The sequence below is a fragment of the Brachycentrus maculatus genome, unplaced genomic scaffold (assembly GCF_059751285.1).
Source record: "Brachycentrus maculatus isolate JH-2025_06_01 unplaced genomic scaffold, ASM5975128v1 h1tg000102l, whole genome shotgun sequence".
Lineage (NCBI taxonomy): Eukaryota > Metazoa > Arthropoda > Insecta > Trichoptera > Brachycentridae > Brachycentrus > Brachycentrus maculatus.
Window position 1 is genome coordinate 1,812,390 of NW_028280856.1, and position 20,111 is coordinate 1,832,500.

The window sequence follows — 20,111 nt, forward strand, 5'->3', positions numbered from 1 at the left end:
TCGCGGGTTCGAGTACCGCCGATCGCAAAATAAATTTAAGAAATATTTATTTTCAATTGGTCTGGGTATTACAAATGTATTTTTCACATTTACCTTCCCTATCCTTTCTATCCTACCTGCAGACAAGCATCTGATTGAGGCTTTGCGGGTTATTCCTTTAAAAAAACCTGATATTTCCTTGTACGTAAAATAATTTGGGAGGAAATTTATATTTATTTTATGAAGGTCTCTGCTAAATAAAAACAAAACTAACTCAACTCAACCATAGATGGTATCAATTTAAGAATAAATATACAAGTTCAGAAATGTGACAAGTGTGGTTGTCAATCGTTGGATGGTTTCAATGATAACTTTATACACGTGTAGATGGACTGAAATTTGCGAAAAAATATTGTAAACGAAATAATGTAAAATATAACTATTAAAAACATTAAATTTGTAACATTTTTCATGAAATTTCTTTTAAGTTCACTTGTTTCGTATTGTGAACAATTTTGTTTGATAAATTGTAATTGAAATGGATTGATAAATACAAAGAACTTTGTTTTTCATTTTTGTGAAATGATTTTGCAATATTTGAATTCATGGTAAATGTGTTTACGATTTAATGCAATTTGTTTGATTCCTATGATGAATTTGTCATCCATGATGTTCATCCTATTATCGGTTTTTCAGTTGATAGTTTTTTGGCAGTGAACGGAAATTTTATCTACTAGCTATTAACTTTTATGTAGTTTTCGCCATTCATTCCAAAAAACGCAGTTCGTGAAATCAATCAATCGAAACGTACATATGTTAAAATTCTGTGATTAATAAAATAAGTTGTCGTCAACATAATCATATATGTATTGATAAAACATCAATCCTTTTTTACTCGCACAATATATAGACTGCGCGCAGTTTTAAATTTCAAACAAGCAAAATTATTTGGATAAGGTTTTTCCGCGTCTGTAGTGTTGTGGTTACCGCGTAAAGATACCATGGAGTTACCTGATTCTATTCTCATGGAGTTAAAAATAGTATTATTGTTTTTTCACTCCAATACTTATTCAATATCACCCTGGACTGGTACCTGAAGCGGAAGGCTGATCATCTTTCCTTCATATGTAAACGATCAAAATAACACTGCGTTTATATGATATAGTGCCCTATGCACCATTCGGGTGAGGATAAGGGTTTGAAGTGAATATTTATTGAATATTACTCTGGACCAATACCTGAAGCTCAGGATTGATTACCTTAGATTCATGAAAATAATGATCAAGATATCACTGCGTCAATGCGATGATGTGCCCTAAGCACCATTTAGTGAGGATAAGAGTTAAAAGAAGGTTAAGAATAATAAAATTATATTAAAGTAATCACTACTGGCTTCCCAATTGATTTTTTTTAAATATAGATGATGTAAGTGAAAAAGCTCAGAGTGAAGAATATAACTACTATGAACAAAAGGGAATCGAGAAAATTTGGAAGCAATGAATAGGGTATTCGAGATTGTTGATCCATATTCTTACAATCTTAAAAAATATGAACTTTGCAAAACACTGAGAATTTATAATACATAGTAAACTGTAGACATCACATCAATTATGAAAAACTATTTTGATTATTTTTGTAATAATTAGATTCTTGTTATTACTATTTTTTTGTTGTTGTCATTTTATATCGGGAAATGAAAAAATCAGAAGATTTATTTACCGAAAAAAAAGTATTTAAAAAAATAGCCACGTGCTTCAGATTACTTTCTCGTGATAATAATAACTGGATATGAAAGTTGTACCTATCTGTGAAATTAAGTCCGCAAAAAGTCTTAAAATGTTCCCATTTTAATACATACACAAAGAGATGGGTAATAATAAAGCGATGTCCATGTTTTAAAACCTTGTTCCATTATTATTGATAAATGTAAATCCATTATGTTTCCATTTTTTTTTACAAAGAAATGTATTTAATCCTTCAGTAGACAAATGCTGAAAACTGGTTGATATATCGACCGTAGAAAATCATTACGATCAATAATTCATATGTTGTTTGTTATAATACATCGCTCACTTCTTTCAAGAACGTCATAAATTAAAAAACTTGATTTTTCAGGAGAACGTTTTAAAAGCTTAAAAATATAATACAATGTATTAAAAATAAATATCTTACCACTAATTGAACTGTTTACTGTACAACAGATCTTTTTAGGTAAAACCTGAAGGTTTTTTTCCCATTTAAAAAATAATAAGTATATTAAAAAAAATAATTAAACAATATCTTATTTTCAAAATGCAAAAACAACACTTTCTGCCCTGTAGCGGGTAAATATTATGTTTAAAATATGCCTCTTTTGCTGGGATATAGTACATTTTCTGGGCATTCTGAAAACATACACAACTGAAAATTTACAATTTTTGATTTATGACGTTCTTGAAAGGAGTGAGCGATATTATAATGTAATACCTGTAGTGTTCAGAAAATAAATTACCGGTTTTTCTACAAATGTTACGTAAATCGATGTTTTTTTGAAATCCCGTTGAAATATAAATTGTTGATAGCATACAAGTATGTATTTACTTCATGTTTACTGTGACAAAAATCATGAAACATTTTACTCAAACTTCTTTAAGTATCTATAAATAACGCATGCTCCAAAGTGGGGTATTTGAAATATTCAAGTGTAAATCATATACATATGTTTATTAATATTGTAAGTGATAATAATACGGATCCTGCGACAAACAATTCACAGTTAAAAATATGTTGACTAACGTAGATATAATAAAATTTTTATGTCCAGTCTCGCTTCCACAGATTTGCAGTGCGCAGTAGTTAGAGTGAAATAAATAAAAAGTCTGGGATGAACGTGAACAGCATATGGTGACACAAACCGTTCGATCATTGGATCACGTATCGATGTATCTCGAATATTTATCAAAACAAAAGATCAGACTTTTTAAATTGAATTTAAATACGCTAAATATACCTTGAAATCAAAAACGCTAAATATTTTCAAGGATTTCGATACTTTAAGTGTTTTATTCAAAATGCTTAAATAATTATTATATAATCGAATAAAACGTTGTTATAAAGGCATTTTAATTTTTTTTCCTTACGTCCGGGTAGGCTAAAAACATATTTTACTTATTTCATAAACGTTCAAATTAATAAAACACTCTCCTTACCATCCATTGTTTACTTTGTGTAATACCACTTTTTTAAATTTTTTTTATGTATTTATTACCATACCACAAGTTATCAATGGTTTCAATATACAAAATCTATCAAATTAATACCCCAATGATCCAATGCAATTCCTTTGTATCATCGGGTGTCCATAGGGTAAACATATGTAAAAATCAACACATAAATAAATATTATGCATACTGAATTTCAGGATTATCCCAGTTTTCTGGAGCTTCGACTAACTTTGGACAGCCCCAAGTTCAGACTGATGACTTGGATTACAAGGATATGGGATATGCGAACGAAGGAGACCCATCATACACGTATCCCAACACTGACACTGTGGGGACCCTTCCTGCCACAGCCTTGTATGGAGATAAGGACAATCTGGCTAACGTTGCGATGTCAAGGTAAGACAATGAATCTTTAATGTTTTTTTTAGTTCTATTGTATATTAAGTATGTACATAGTAAGATAATGCACTTACAAATTTTTGAGTGTGTCCAAATACTCTTTGGACACACTTTAACATTTAAAAATTTTCAATGGAAAAAAAACACTAAGTTAAAAATTTATATGGATTGGAAAAAAAATGTCAAAAGTTTTCCAACCAAAAAAGTGCATAAAACACCTTTGTTAAATGTCTATAAAGAATTAATATGTAATAATATGTTCCTTTAGAAAAATATATACGTTATCTATGTTTTATATACAAAAAGGTATGGGTTGAAAAACATGAAAATTATTTCAATTTCATCCTCATTTGGTTGGTCTAATAATTATAAATTTTTAATTATTTAATCTCTTATTAAAAAATCGTTATTATTTTATTTTATTTTGTTATTATAAAGTTATGTTAACAATGATCGTTAGCGACTAAGCACTAGGGATATGTACTATCGACCTCTAGTCGCCTAATACGATAAGCCTATTTTCCTTAAACTTGATTTATCTACCCTCTTGAAAATTTCCCTTAGTTTAAATATGGGAGTATTTTATAAATCCACATTCTTTACTGGATAAATCGAAGGTTTATCTACCCATTTATCTCGACTTTCTCATCCCTCCTACGCTAGTGAGAGTGTCAGGCATTTGAGTAGAGGGATTGAAATGGTTAACTGTGAATCATCGTTCATCGATCACTCTTGTAAGTTAAACTTAATAAACGATTTCATTATTTTTTGGGATGAAACCTCTTGCATTTTAAAAAAAAGAGTATTTCTATAGGGTGTTGAAACCTTAAGGTTTCAGTTATAGTTTACCTTGTTTTAGGTGTACAAAGCCTATTCAAATTGTTTAATATGAACCATCGTTTATCGATCATTCTTGTAAGTTAATATTTTCAAACGATTTCAATATTTTTTAATAATCATGCATTTTTTGAAGAGGGTTTTTGCAGTCACTATTTACTTAGCTTTTATGTATAAGGTGGTTTTAAAGGTATACAAATTCATATAAATTTAAAGTAGCATCCGCTGTGTGCCAGCTTGTTGACACCACAGCTCTGTCGCATCATTGCCAAAAATTCAGTAATCATAGTTCTACATATAGCGCTCTCCATTTCCCGTAACATTCTGGCCGACATTATATTTAAATAAACCCTATACAAGGACTATGTTCAGCAAAAGGATTTTCATTCAACTAAAACAACATTTTCACGAGGATAGGATCGGATTAGTTTAAGTCTATTTGTGGTAACTTTTATAACTTCCCTGCGTCTTTCTTATTTATTGATCTGGCATAAACTTTATGGATAAAATATGATAGATATAAAAAAAACTTTCATCTATCATTGAGAATATCTGCAGTTATTTGAACTACCCGTGTTTGCATTAATAAACTCAAAAGTAGTCTTAAACAAGTGTTTTTTTTAAATATTTGTATACCCATCACTTACTTTAATAGTGAGAAAATTATAGTAGAATATGGAGAAGATGTCATATGCGTTGTAACGCAAGACTAGACTTTTTGATCCACTTTTTCACACATTCTTGCACTAATTACTGTACTCACTTTCTAATACCACATATCACAATATATTATTTTTTATCTGTTCTAGTCAAAGCAAAAGTCTTAGGTACTCGTAGGTCTAGTCAATCTATGTATAGATTAATGCTTTTAGTCAAACTCCGAAATATACCTTAATTTTAGTCTTTGAATGACGTTTTTTAGTCAATCTATTCAGTGACTAGACTGATCTGAAAATAATTCAGACTCCAGAATTTGCTATAGGGTGATCTTGAGTTTTTTTGCGTAGGCGAGAAAAACTTAAAGGCACGTGCTACATAGAGGTGGACAAGTAGCCGAGAAATTTATTAGAAATTGTTTGTTAGAAATTTAATTAATTTTACTCATTACAACCTAAAATTGACGACCCATCAAAATACATATTGTAGTCACTATGATCATATTTGCAATCTAGTATGACAAAAAAAGATTTTTTAAAAAAAATCAATAGATAAAAAAATATTTTAAAATTTCAATTCTTAGTTATTGAAGGAAATTGAGATGCTTATACGTTTTCTGGGTTGATTTAGCGTTTTTGAGCATTTTTTCAAAACCGTATAGTGCTTTTACAATTCACATAACTTACGGGTAGCTTCCACATAAAGAATGCTATAAGTATATATTTACAACATTTTGAATGTTTCCAAATACTTGTTCACAAATCTGGGTTTCTCCACTGAGGAGAAATTTTTACATTGACATCCCAACAAAGATGAAGACGAATGTGATAGTTTGGGTATTCACAAGACTTACGACCTGTCACAGACTGATCACTTTACATGTAAAGTGATCACTTAACCAGCCTATGACCAGCCACAAAAATTGTAATTGCATAATTTCATATATTTCTGATATTCTTTTTTATTGTTGTGAACTACTATAAACTCCACGCTACCAATAATGGGTTAATTGAAATGGCTTTTTTTGCATTGAAGTTTCTCGTACTTACATATGTTTTTTTCTTATTCCTCGCTCTTTAACTTTAGGTGTCGTGGCGTTAAGTGATTTCTTTTACATTCCATGATCTAAAAAAAATCATTATAATTAGTTCGCGTTGCGTGATACGTTTGTGTTTGAATTGATTATATGAATTGTTATTTATTTCTTGTAATTATTGCAGTGATAAAAGGTGGTGTGAAAATGTTTATATGGATTGTAAGATACAAAAAAGTGATTTAAAAAAAAAAAATGAGATATTAATAATATTTTAAGAATGGTAGATTACACCGATATGATTTGTGATCTTAATTGGTATTCTTTTTTGACATCTCATCAAAGATGAAGAAGAATATGGAAGTCTGGGCATTTACGGGGCTGACGACCGTCATAGGCTGGTTTAAGTGATCACTTTACACAAGTGTAACATTCACCAATTCTACCCATTATTGACAACTACACTACTCAAATTCTTGGAAGTTCTGTATATATTAACCAATTTAGAAACCTTGTTCTTGAATCACTAGAACTTCACTAGAGACATCTATTGGTGAGATATTCATAGACTTCCATATTCTTCTTCATCTTTGATGAGATGTCAACAAATAATATGAAAATAACTGCTGTAATGGGAGATAATCCAGATTTTGTGAACAAGTATTTGGACACACTCAAAATGTTGTATCTTAATTAGTCGTAACCTAAAATTTTGTTTTTACATTTATAACATATTCATTTCATTTCATTAAATTGGCATTCATTATGTTGTAAAATTTGTTTGAAAATGATGCGGAATGCATTGAAACACGTGTCATGATAGATTTTAATAAATTTTTGTAAAAAAGTTTTAAAGTAAAACGGAAATAATTTTTTTATTTATATGTATGTATGCATATTTACATCGGATGAACAAGCTATTTTGTTTTTACATAAAAAATAATCAAAAATATAAATATACCAAAAATATTCTAGTTGTGAGTAATTTAAGTTTTTTAATCGTTTTGGTTTTTTTTTGTTTGTTTTGAATTTACTTTGTTGTTTTTTTAATACATAAAATATTACATTTATTGCTTTGCCTGACTAATCCTACTTAATGACTACCTAGAAGTCCTCATTATAAGTCAGGCAAAAATTGGAATTTGACTCAAGTAAACGTTTCATAAGAAATACCACTAATGAAAAGTATGTACAACAACATAAAACATCTTAAAAATTGCAACAACGTTAAACATCTAAAAAAATAAAAAATAAGAGAGGAATAATGTGAAAGACAGAAAGAAACACATCTCAAAAGAATTATGTATGTAAAACAAAACAAAATTTTCTTGAAAAAATATTCCGTTTATTCACACTGTCATTGATTAGTGCTTCAATTGGTAATACTGATACCAATCGTTTATGATTACAATAACATCAGATAAAAATATCGCGTAATTATACTTTTACAAATATTACAGGAGATTTCATTCAGACGATGGTTGTAGCAACAGAAATGGCGCCATTTTACTAGATTCTACAATGACACTCGCGCTATCTCCCAGCATTTCACCACAAAATTAACTCTGTCATTTTTTCTCCAGATGTAAATAATATTTCTGCTTGTTTTAAAATATTTAACTTGTTTAAAAAAAATCAATTACGCCATATTTGCACCAAATGAGCAATATATCCGTGATTCGAAACTTTCGAAATGAAGATTTTTTTTGCATATTTTGCGTTACGGATTTTATAGTTGATTCGTTGAGTTTTTTAAAATACAATGATCTCCGCCTCCACAGTGTGATAGTCCTCACTGGAGGTCCCGGGTTCGATTCCCAAAGGGGTCAAATAAATAAAAGTGATTCTTTCACTGTAATATTTATTCAATATTTCCCTGGACTGATACCTGAAGCGGAAGGCTGATCACCTTTCCTTCATGCGTAACGATCAAGATAATATGATGATGATAATATGATATGATGGTGATGCAGTGCCCTATGCACCATCAGGTGCAGATGAGGGTGTGAAAAAATATTACTTACACAGCGCGTGGTACCTCACTGTACATATATGACGTCTTTACATCTACAACACGCGCATGTGCGACATTATATTTTTTCTATCGTTATGTTGACGTCGCTCTCTTTTGCTGCACACTCGTGGCGTCGGAATAAATAAATGTCTTCAAAAAAATATATTGTAATATGTTTATAATTTTTTTATATCAATTTATAAAAAATGCTTTTAGATTTGGACCAGGAGGTGCCAAAGTGACGTATGTGCCAAGCCAATCAGATAACTACTACAAAACAGCATACAAAAAACAGGAAGATTATAAGGTACAAAATATATTTCTTCTTTATTCATACTTAACTGGTGCACGAAGCACCAAATCCATACTTAACACTTCAAGAAGCCCCAATCCCTAATAAAGTTTTATTCAATTAATGATTGGATATTCTCCATATGATTTAAAATAATACTTTTATTCTTTTGATTCAAAATAAGTTAATCATGTTAATTTTATGCTCTGTGGAATTTTTATACAAATTTAATTGACTTTTTATTAGAAATTCATAAAACGTATTTTTTTGCAAATAATAATTTTTATGGGTTTAAAAAAAAAATACATGCGAGTGATTGCAACGTTTCAATTTTAACAGTTTTTTTAAATAGTATATTTTTTTTTTTACTCATTTGCTTATTTTGGTTCAAAATTTATTTTATTATAAGTAGTTATGTTATGTTAATATATTTGAGTTCTATTCAATTGATTCAACTGATATCAACCCTTTGTAGGCATTCTATATCCGTTGTTTTGTGGTTAATTTCTTTGTTATTATTCAATATGTTTATTTTGATATTAATTTCACCCGAAACGTCGTAAACAAATATCTATTTTAGCAACATTTACTAATAGAAAATATGCCAGTGTGTAGAAATCAAGAAAACACTTTATCGAAAATAGAGTTCATTATGTATTTGATATGATATGAGTATTAATGCTTTCATTGACTGCTAATAAATGAAATCTTTGAATAAGGGTGTTATATCAAAATAAATGGATGGTCTCGAAACATTTTACCGATTAATATTTTTCCCTTTTTCTTTTTTTTATTGGATCTTAAGATTTTTTTTCAAGAAAGTGACTCCTCATATACTACATACCCAGACTTCCTTATTCTTCTGATACACCCTTCTTAACTCATTGCAATATAAAGCTGGCAAATCGGTGGCCAAGGTCAATTTATCACTTACCTACCCACAAAGCCGGCGATTCGCCGGTGTTTTTTAAAGTAATTTTTATTATAATTTATAATTGAAGCTCCACTATAACAGTACATTAATACTATGAACTATTCTATGAACATCCAAATACATAATAGTGATTTTAAAATAAAGTTATACAGTTTTAATAATAATTTTTACTACATTAACACTGAATGATAATAACTTTCTCAACTCTGAACTGAACACACTCTTCCAAAACTACCTGATGATGAGCCATAATGATCTAGCTTACGAACAACAAAAAAGTGTTTTACCGTTTTTATTTAGTGTGTAATTTATTTATAATATAATTGTTATAAAAAATATTTCAAAATTAAGAAGTGTGCTCTATGAACAAATTATGTCATCTTTACTAGTGGTGCTATGAGTTAATAATATATATATTGCTTTTAATTCGATAATAACTTGCATTTTTTCTATATTTTACCACACGAAAATCTATCAAATATCTTTTTGCCGCACATTTGTTTGAGTGACACTTTCCAGTGCATCCATTATACATTTATCCTTCTTTTGTTTACTCCATGCTTCACTTCCATTCCTTTGCGTTGATACCAGGACTACGTTGTTCACTGCCATAAAAGCTTTTGCTGTTGGACTTTTATTTTTTATAATTATGCATTACCATCATACATACACCATGAAAAATAATAATTAAAACCTTTTTTTTATATTTTCTAATTAATATTATAGTTTGTATATGAACATAATATTTTCTTCTTCGTAGGCTTAAAGTTTTGGCCCACCGTGCATTTACTCAAAGGGTACTTCCATCCCTTAACCATGAAAGAAACATTATTTCAAACGTAATGTCGTTTTCAGGGTCTATTAGCTGTCTATTCAATAACATTGAATGAAATATTATTGATTTCAGCCTCTACAAAACCTTTTCATTAATTCTGAGGAAAAATTATAAAAGCATTTCGTTCTACACCTATTATTACTTAAATCACAAAGAAGATTTCTTCTTTTCACGCTCTTAAAATGTAAAGATTGCTTTTTCGTTAATCCTGGTATGTATATTAAATAAAACATAATTTGCATTTCATAAATTTCATACAACATATCACCTCTTTTTATTCCTTTTTGATTTCCACACATTCTCATTTCTGAAGTTTTAAGAGATTTTGTTCTCTCTGTGTCTGCTCTGATCTCTACCCCATATGTGGCAATCGGTCTTACATATTCATCTTACATCTTCTCATATATTTTAAATTTGTCCTCAATATTCATATAATTTTTCTTCCAGTTTCTTCTCTTTGGCTCGCCGATATTATAGCTGTTAATTTTTAATTGTTTTGTAAAAATAGAATCTATATGATTTTTTCAGTTACCTGAACATAATAGTGTAAACGAAAAATGAGCTCAAAAAATACCAGTAATTAATATTTATTGTATGTTTCCTAATGTTTTAAATTTAATTTTTACTCAGTAAATACCACTTTTTCTTAAAACCTATTGTGACAAGTGTTATGCTTTACGCATCATTTTCAAATACCGTAAAACTTATTAAAATTTATAATGGATAGATTTTACCATATATGTTTACCATATCGCTCACTCCTTTCGTCATAAATAAAAAACTTGATTTTTTAGGAGAACAGTTTTAAAGTTAAAAAATATAATAAAATGTATTTAAAATAAATGTCCAGCCATTTATTTAACTTTTTACTGTGCAACAGATCTTTTTAGGTAAAACCTGAATGTTTATTCTCCATTTAAAAAATATTTAGTATAATACCACTTTTTCTTAAAACCTATTGTGACACGTATTTTGATGCATAATGCATCATTTTCAAACACCGTAAAAATTATTAAAATTTAAAATGGATATATTTTACCAAAAAATGACTGCCGAATCAATTCATGAAATTTACTTATATTGTTGGTGTTCAAAATTATTTATGTATGTCGAACTATGAAAAGCTATAAATTCAATAAAATTGCAGGAAAAAGATGAAAATTTTCGGCTTCTTGCTTCTTAGGAAAGTTTATGGCTTGATAACAATTTTCATTAAGCTACTTCTTCTTTGAGTAAACCTCGAAGTTCTTCAAGTCAACCATCATACTTGCATAAAGAGCTTTCCACTTGCCTCATAATTATTTCCTGGAGATGTTTATCCCGGCTATGCATTAAAATGTGTTCCACGGAAGAATTTGTTAATATACCTGTACATCTTTAATTACAAAGTTGAAAAGTTTTACTTCTTATTATTATCCTAGTACAAACCACTTTTTGTTGCTTGAGGAATTAATAAATTTTCTCCTATCTCTTTGAGAATTCTTGTAAATAAAAATGCTGTTGAAAATAGTTAAATATTAAAATAAAAATGCCTTAAAAATTTCATCATATGAACGAGTAATTTGGAATATGCAATTCACAGGTAACATTATACGATAGAGCCTTTTTTTTCAAGCCAAATATTTTCCAATTGTTGCTTACCTAGGTAGTACTATCAAGTTCTATACTAATAATTTCCACATCTTTTATACAAAAACAAATATTTGAATATAATTTAAATTTGAAGCACTTACTTTGTGATTTTCCATTTTATAATTGAAATTTTAATTTTGTTTTAAAATCACTCTAAATATTTTAATCACTATTAATAGTGATTTAAAAACAAGGTAACATTTTAATTATAAAATATTTAAATAATTAATTGTTTGTTTAAGAAAAACACTCTCCTTACCATCCATTGTTTACTTTGTGTAATACCACATTTTTGTTTAAACACTTATTTGTGACTACCGGTTTCGGAAAATCATTCCATAATCAGGTCATTAAAATTAAAATAAAACTATAACATTAAAATTGCTAAAATTTAAATAAAATTGTTACGATTTGACATTTGAATAAAAATATAAAAAAATTTAAAAATTTTGAAAGATAAATACGACAAAGAATTACAATGGCAAATATTTTCAAAAGTGGACTCGAAGTTTAATTTAGTTGGTTATTTATTATGGGTAAATCTTTATTGATTGCTTTGCTTATTTCTAATTTTTCTAGATTATCTGAACAAAGACCAGTTTTATTTACATATAAAATTTCTATACCCGTTAATTTATTGAAATTGTGGTCTTCAGATATAAGGTGATAAGCAAATTCCGAAAAATTATTATTATTTAGGCACCAAAGATGTTCTTTAACTCTTATATTGAGGAAAGAGAGAAAAGATTAAAATTTCTAAAGAAAAGAGTAGAGTAGTTAAAAAAAAATACAAAATACATCCCAAACAAAATTGAGCGTGAAGAAACGTCCAGCCCTGAGCGCGGCCGAGTGCATTCTGAGTTGAACGGTTGAGGTCTTACCCTTATTAATGCACTGGCTTACATATTTTTCCTCATCCTTGTTGAGTTATTGATATCAATTGTTTGAACATTCCAGGTGTTCCACAACATTCCAGCATCTTCTCTTCTACTGTCCAACTACGATCCGTTCTACAGCCCGCTACTATCCCGACTGGATTCGGTCTTCCAGAGATTAGGCCTGGGCGGGACGCAGACCTCAGCTCCCGAGAGATGCAGAGAGAAGCTGGTCTGCATGATGTACGCTTCCCCGGCGAAGTATGCGCCTTACAGCAATTTGGTCTCAGCGCAATTAAGCAGGTAACATTATTTATTTCTTGAATGTTTTTCGCAGATACTCTGTGGCACATTTTTTAAACTTTATAAAATAAAACAACTTTGTTTTAACCACTTTTTATTGGTACACTTTATCCAATCGGATTCGACAAGAACCTTGTCATCTTCAGGGTTAATGTACTAATTCTAAAACATTGAAATACTCAAAGTTAGATTAAGTAAATAACCTTTCCCTTACGATGGCAAAAACTTCCACGGACTCCTCCTGTAAACCATATGAAAATATGATTTAAAAAATATGATTTAAAAAACGGGGAAAAAACTCCTAAATGTTGCTTTTGTTGAGCATTGCGCAGCGAATACGTCAACTTCGGATGACAACTTGTGATTTATTTAGTTACTTCATCCTGAAACATAATAACAAACAAACAAATTATTTAGTTTTATTTTATTACACATCACTGGTTTCGAAAACTACGGATGTTTTCATCGATAGGTGATTACAAAAACTATCACTAAGAATATCTGTAGTTTTTAAAACTAGTCATGTATAAAGAAATAAAACTTTTTTTTCCAGTTTGTTGATTTTGTGGTAAAATCTATCCATTTTTAATTTTAGTTTTACCTAATAAATACTACTATTTCTTAAAATGTACTGTGACACGTATTTCGATGCATGAACGCTAATTCCGCGTTATACGGTGTTTGGTGTTAAATGATGCGGAATGCAAAGGAAAAGATTTTTTGAAAAAAATTGTATTTACCATGTAAAACTTGAATTTAAAATGAAATACAACTCTATGAGTTAGATGATATTGTATAAGTTTTTAATTTTTTAATTAATCAACGATGTCATTCAACATAGTTAATGCCTTATCAAATAATTTTATTTAATCTCTTAAATACTGTTTTATTCACCCAACGGATGATATACCAAAATATAATACATTTTAGATGTTTCAATTTGAGATAAACTTTTTATCTTTTTGTATACAAAAGACAATAAACTTCTGATCATCCCAGGACAGAACGATTTGTATTTAGTCAGCTTAAGTGATATACTTAATTGAAAATAACAATCACATTTTCGAGTGAAAATTCGTCAAAAACCGGTTAAAATTACATTTTTTTATTAGCAATAATCTTCATGAAAACGGTCACATTTCTATATTCTTACCTCAGTAGACTTCGTCATTTTCATTATGATGAAAAAAAACCTTGATAAAGTGGAGAAAATTCACCATTTTTAAAAACAAATATGAATACACTCAAAGTATTGTAATACCTATTGTATTTACTATTTTATACATATTTTGTACCTCAATATGTGTTACTAGTTTTTCGACACAGTTTGACTATTCAAATAAATTAGATTGAATCAAAATTGTATGTCACTTTAATTCCAGCCTTTGGATATAAATATATAAATAGAGTGTTTTGGCATTTAGATTTCAGAGGACAATTATTGTACACACATGTTCAATACACACATTTTTTTTAAGGATTAAATTATATATTGAGAGGCGTTGAAACATTTTCCAGACAAATAATATGATTTCCTTACCTTTTCGTTCTTTGAATCTAAATATAAATATAAAAACGTTTAAACGGAACTGACAAAAACCGTTCATGATCGAATCCTTTGTACTCCTTAAAGATCAGAAATAACTTCTTATTTTATCATTCATCGTTTCTATGTAGGAAATTCAATAAACATATTTTTTATTGTAACAATATTCTAGATCGCGGGTGGCCAACCCGCGGCCCGCGGCCATGTATGAAGAATATATTATTAAACCAGTGATATATTTGTGATACACGGTTTGATGCATTTACAAATTTTATGCCCTCAAGTATTCTATGAGCCAAGTCATGCATGCTGTTATAAAAACAGTGAACAATACCTGTTCGCACGCTCTGCAGCATTGCCAATATAACGCAATCTCAAAAAATCCTGAGAACCAGTTAAAGTGTGCAACTTCAACTATTAAAACAGGTTTAATGAATAATAATAATAAAACCCTTATCCGCACCCCAATGGTGCATAGGGCACTGTGTCATATAAACGCAGTGTTATCTTGATCGTTTACACATGAAGGAAGGGTGATCAGCCCTCCGCTTCAGGTACGAGTCCATGGTAATATTGAATAAATACTACAGTGAAAAAATCACTTATATTTATTTTACCCCCCTTGGGAATCGAACCCGGGACCTCCAGAACGGTAGCCGAGCGTGCTGACCATTACACTACGGAGGCGGACAAAAATAGGTTAAGAAAAATTAATTAAGCGAAGAGGAACTCAAATTTCAAACTGAGTGGTCATTTATAAATGGGCTATTATTAAAATAAAAATGTTAATATTGTTTGATTTTAGTGTCCTAATTAATAATTTTGATTGTTTAAATTTTTCAAAATGTTTATAATATATATGAATACATTTTATGAATACATTTTTTGTTGGTTCATTGTACAAATGTTTTCTACTCACTTCTGGTCGTAGTAAAGTTTTCTTCTTCACAATCACCATGATTTTACTTTCTGATTACCTCCGCATTCAAATTATTTATAATACTTACAAAAACTCAATAAGCATGAAATTCATTGTTGTAAAAAAAAATCAAATGTCTGTATGCGGCCCTTGGGAAAATTTTAAGTCATCGATGCGGCCCGGGATGCTATTTGGGTTGGCCAGACCTGTTCTAGATCAAAACTAGTTTTTGGTGAAATAGAAGCGTTGGGTGTGGTACGTACATAAACGCCATTTTTTCACATGGGAGTTTGATCAACAAACCATAAATAAATGTTTAACGTACAATACAATATCTGATTTCAAACATACTACTGGCTCTTATTAAAACCTAATAAAGCCTTGATGAAATTGATGAAACTTAAACTTTTTGAACCCGAAGCCACAAGCATGGTAGTCAAATATGCTTACCACTGAAGCGGAAAAAAATATTATGAACATATAAAATGATATTTATTCACAACATTTTGAGTGTGTGTGTCAAAATACTATACAAATCTGGGTATCTTGACAAAGAATTTCTAAAATGTTAAATAAATAAGTGGAAAAGGATACGCTTAAAATATTGTCAGTTAAATTACTGGTCAAAGTAAAAGGCATACAAAAATTGTTAATCAGGTTTTCAGGCGTTTCCCAGGATGTTAAATAATCCGAGTTCAGATCTTGCATACTAATAAATGATTTTCCAACTACAAAAGCTTTCTAAAATCAGCCATAGATCTATCGATAACTCAAATATGAAATGACGTTAGAATTATATGACTCTTTTATTGTTATTTTTAAAAGAGAAATCTTTATGTTTTTATTATTTACATATATATTTTAATTTCATACTATTTCTGTGAGAGTAAGCGGCTCATTATTAGAAAGAGGTATCAAATTGTGGTAGAGTGGTTCGAACCGAGAAACTCTGACTTAAGAGTCCACGACACTAACCACGGGACCACAACCCAAAATATATTTGGGTTATATATGACTATGAGAAAGAATGTGGTCGTCAATTATGGGTAGAATTTTGTAAGTCACACTTTACGAAGTGATCATTTAAACCAGCCTAAGACGGGTTGTAAGCCCAGTAAACCTAGAACTTCATTTTCGTCATCATTCATGTTGGGACGTCAAAATGTAAATTACACTGTTTTTAATCTCTTAAATTATTTAAACATGTTACACTATAAAATTGGTAAGTTGGTACATAAAATGTTCACTAAGATTTATATTTGCATAGACTTTAAAAAAAAGTACTCAACCTTTTTTGTTCCTTGCGACCATTACCATACCATCGTTGGTTCAAAAACTTTTAGCTTAATGTTCAAAATTAGATTATTCGAGCATTTGGGTTCACTGTTAAGGGAATGTCAATTCAAATTTATTCTTTGCAATCGCTTTTAGAGAACGTATTTTTTTTATACTTAGGTAAATTTAAATAAATTATCAGAACTTTCTTTGTACTTATTCAGCGCAGAAATTGAATTTCAAACCACAGTACTTAGATAAGGTGTAATCAAAAGTTATATTTCACGTGTTTTTTATGTAAAAAAATCAGACTTCTTTATGACCACTTTTGAGTTGATAATTGTTAACATGACTAGTTTTGAGAACTACAGACGTTCTGATCAACAAATAAACATACAAATCCATGAGAACATCTATAGTTTTCGCAACTAGTCGTAATTATATTACATCTACAAACTCAAAAGTGGTCTTATACAAATGTTTTAACTTAATAATTACACCATAATGTCATTCCGCTAAGTTAATACCAAATCAATAGATAATAAAATATTGAATATTTAACAAAAATCACATTTTGACCAAATACGTTTTAAAATATAAAATTACGTCCATTTGTATTTCAATTGAACGTGTAGGTCCATTTTATATTTAAGTTGACATTACTGAATTTTTTTTTTGGTATTTAATCAATTCAATATTTTATTTATTCTGCATTTTACCTCATCGACTGGGTATAATATAAGGTAACAATCTTGATTGGAATATCTGCCGTTTTTTAATATAGTCATGTTTGTAGTAATTTACTAAAACGTAGGCTTTCTGTCATTATTAAATTGTCTTTTTATTGTCAAATCAGAGTTTTGCCAAAAAATGCCAAAAAGAAATTTCGTACTTATTTTTTTTTTAGATGACACCTTTTCATACATATATTTCAACGAACTGTAGAAGAGTACACATTAATATTCTCCTTTAAATAAACGAATGAACTCAGATCTTCTTTCACTGAGTATTAGTCAAGCCGTGGTTTTGTAAGATTTACTGCGAAATTGATGGTGGTAATATGGAAAAACGACGGTTGCGAGATAGAATGAGAAAACTAATTTATTAGAGGGAGTAATTTATGTATTTTTAGGAATTAATTTTTAAATTGTACGCTTCAAAACTCTTCATTCCAAAAAAATTGTAAAGGATTAATTTTTATAAATACGATGAAAAATGGCTTTTCTGAGAATATTTCTTCATAAATTAATTAAAATACTTATATTTTTAAATATGTCTTATAATTTACAAAATTATTTATTTTTATTAAGTAATTAAAAGTAATAATAGGAAAAGATATTACTACAAAGTGACTGCCGAAAAAAAATTATACTAACCGTGTAATTACTATGGGGGTCAAAATAATTGAAAATAATTTTACTTTAAAATATATATACCGCAGAACGGGACTAATTGAACTTTGATGTGTTACTTGAGCCCAGTACAAAAAAATCTGTATTTGGTCTACAATAATGAACGTATCGTGTCAATAAGTGTTACCTGTCAGGGAAACAATGAATCATGTCGATACGTTCATTATTGTAGACCACATACAGATATATATTTTTTTGTACTGGGCTCAAGTAACACATCAAAGTTCAAGTAGGCCCGTTCTACGGTATTAAATATTACCATGGACTGGTACCTGAAATTGTCTTTGTCTCGCAGAATTTTAGAATTTGAATTTAACCTTGAGAATTGGGGATGAGATAAATTATAATAAAAATAATAGTTTTTCCTAATGTATATGGCACCATTTTCATAAAATACTACCTCTTAGTCGCGTATAAAGACTTGGATAATGATGTGATTACGATAATAAAAGATTTTAAAAAAATCGGTCTCGGGGCGTCGATTAGGCAGTCTTGGGGGAAAAAAGCGTCGCGACGTATTATTACGATTCTTCTTAGTCGTCCTGGGCTGGAGAACATAGGAATATTTAATATGTGTAATATTAACCTTTGTATGTGTATAGAAACTATTATTATATTATTTGAAACGAATTACACTCACAATCTCAAATCATAGGCTCGTCTGCATTCAAAATAACAAGGAAGGGGAAATAAATAGTTGAAAAACATTATATTTACATATATTTTTTTCCTTTGGGGGTCAAGGGGTCTTGCATCCCTTATGTCACCGCGACCATATAAGGTCTATTGTGACTTCCCTTTGTATTACAGCTCACTGCCAAGACCTACATGAGTCATGTAACTCGCGTTATGATAGTTAAATGTGTTATTTTTTACTATCATTAGCCTTTAAATATAAATTATTTCATAGTGTAAAAAAAACGAAAAATCCACATTTTTAACCGTATAGTTCGACCGAAATATTGATTTATTCTTTTTATTACCTATAAAACGTAAGGTTATCTTTCATGTATCTAGATAAATAAGTAATATTTCCAACATTTGAAGTGTGTCTACATAAATACTTATTTTATGTTGAAATGTTAAAAAAAAATTGTATGTAAAGCTTTTTTTGATTTTTTTGGTTATTTGTGGCTCTGTGAAATGACATATACAGAGGGTTTATCGTTATTTTTATTTTAGACTCTATTTACGTTAATTTTGCGTGGGTTAATCCGTCAACAGCAGGCATTAAGGGTTTAGAGACAAGGTGGTATTGGAAAAGGGTTTAAAATGAAAAACGAATATGTCTGTAAATCTACAGTATAAAGGTCATATGGCGATTGAACCCTAGTCATCTAAACTAACTAACTAACTTACTAACTAAGTATCACGCTGCTTCCCAGCAGGGGTAGGCAGAGAGAATAGAACGCCACATCACTCTGTCTTTGCAAACATTATTCGCCTCTTCCACGTTCATGCATCTCCTCGTACATACCCGCCGATTATTACGACTCTTCACCTGACCACTTTCAAGTATTTGGCATACCTGATTGTGCCAGGTTTTTTTTGGTCTCCTTTGCTTCTTTTTCCAACTACATTCGCCTCATAAATTTGTTTAACCGTTCTTTCCTCACTCAAACGTTCCACATGTCCATACCATCTCAACACACCTTTCTTAATTTTATCGATAATACTTATCTCATCCTTGCATTCTTTCCTTATTTCATCATCCGAACATCTATCAAACATCGTTTTGACACATATTCATCTGAGGATCGCATTTCGTCTTCTTGATTTTTATTTTATTTTAAAGTAACACTCTCCATATGATTCGTCGTTTACTATGTGTAATACCACTTTCATTTAACATTCCACAAAGTTATCAATGCTTTTTATATACAAAAACAAAACATTTCAAAGTATCTATCCGTATAAAATGGTGAATTAGACATCGCAACGAATCGGATACAAGAATTCAGTACTT

General features: G+C 29.7%; 1 protein-coding gene across 2 annotated transcripts in view; it reads left to right on the top strand.

Moving 5' to 3' along the window:
* The window catches only part of Osi24 (Protein), a 73,693-nt gene that overhangs the window by 48,591 nt on the left and 4,991 nt on the right, over positions 1-20,111 (top strand). For both annotated transcript variants that reach the window (XM_088258697.1, XM_088258696.1), the window contains exons 4-6: positions 3,380-3,578; positions 8,339-8,429; positions 12,773-12,993. In XM_088258697.1, the coding sequence (XP_088114823.1) occupies positions 3,380-3,578; positions 8,339-8,429; positions 12,773-12,993 (511 nt within the window). The remainder of the gene's footprint in view (positions 1-3,379; positions 3,579-8,338; positions 8,430-12,772; positions 12,994-20,111) is intronic.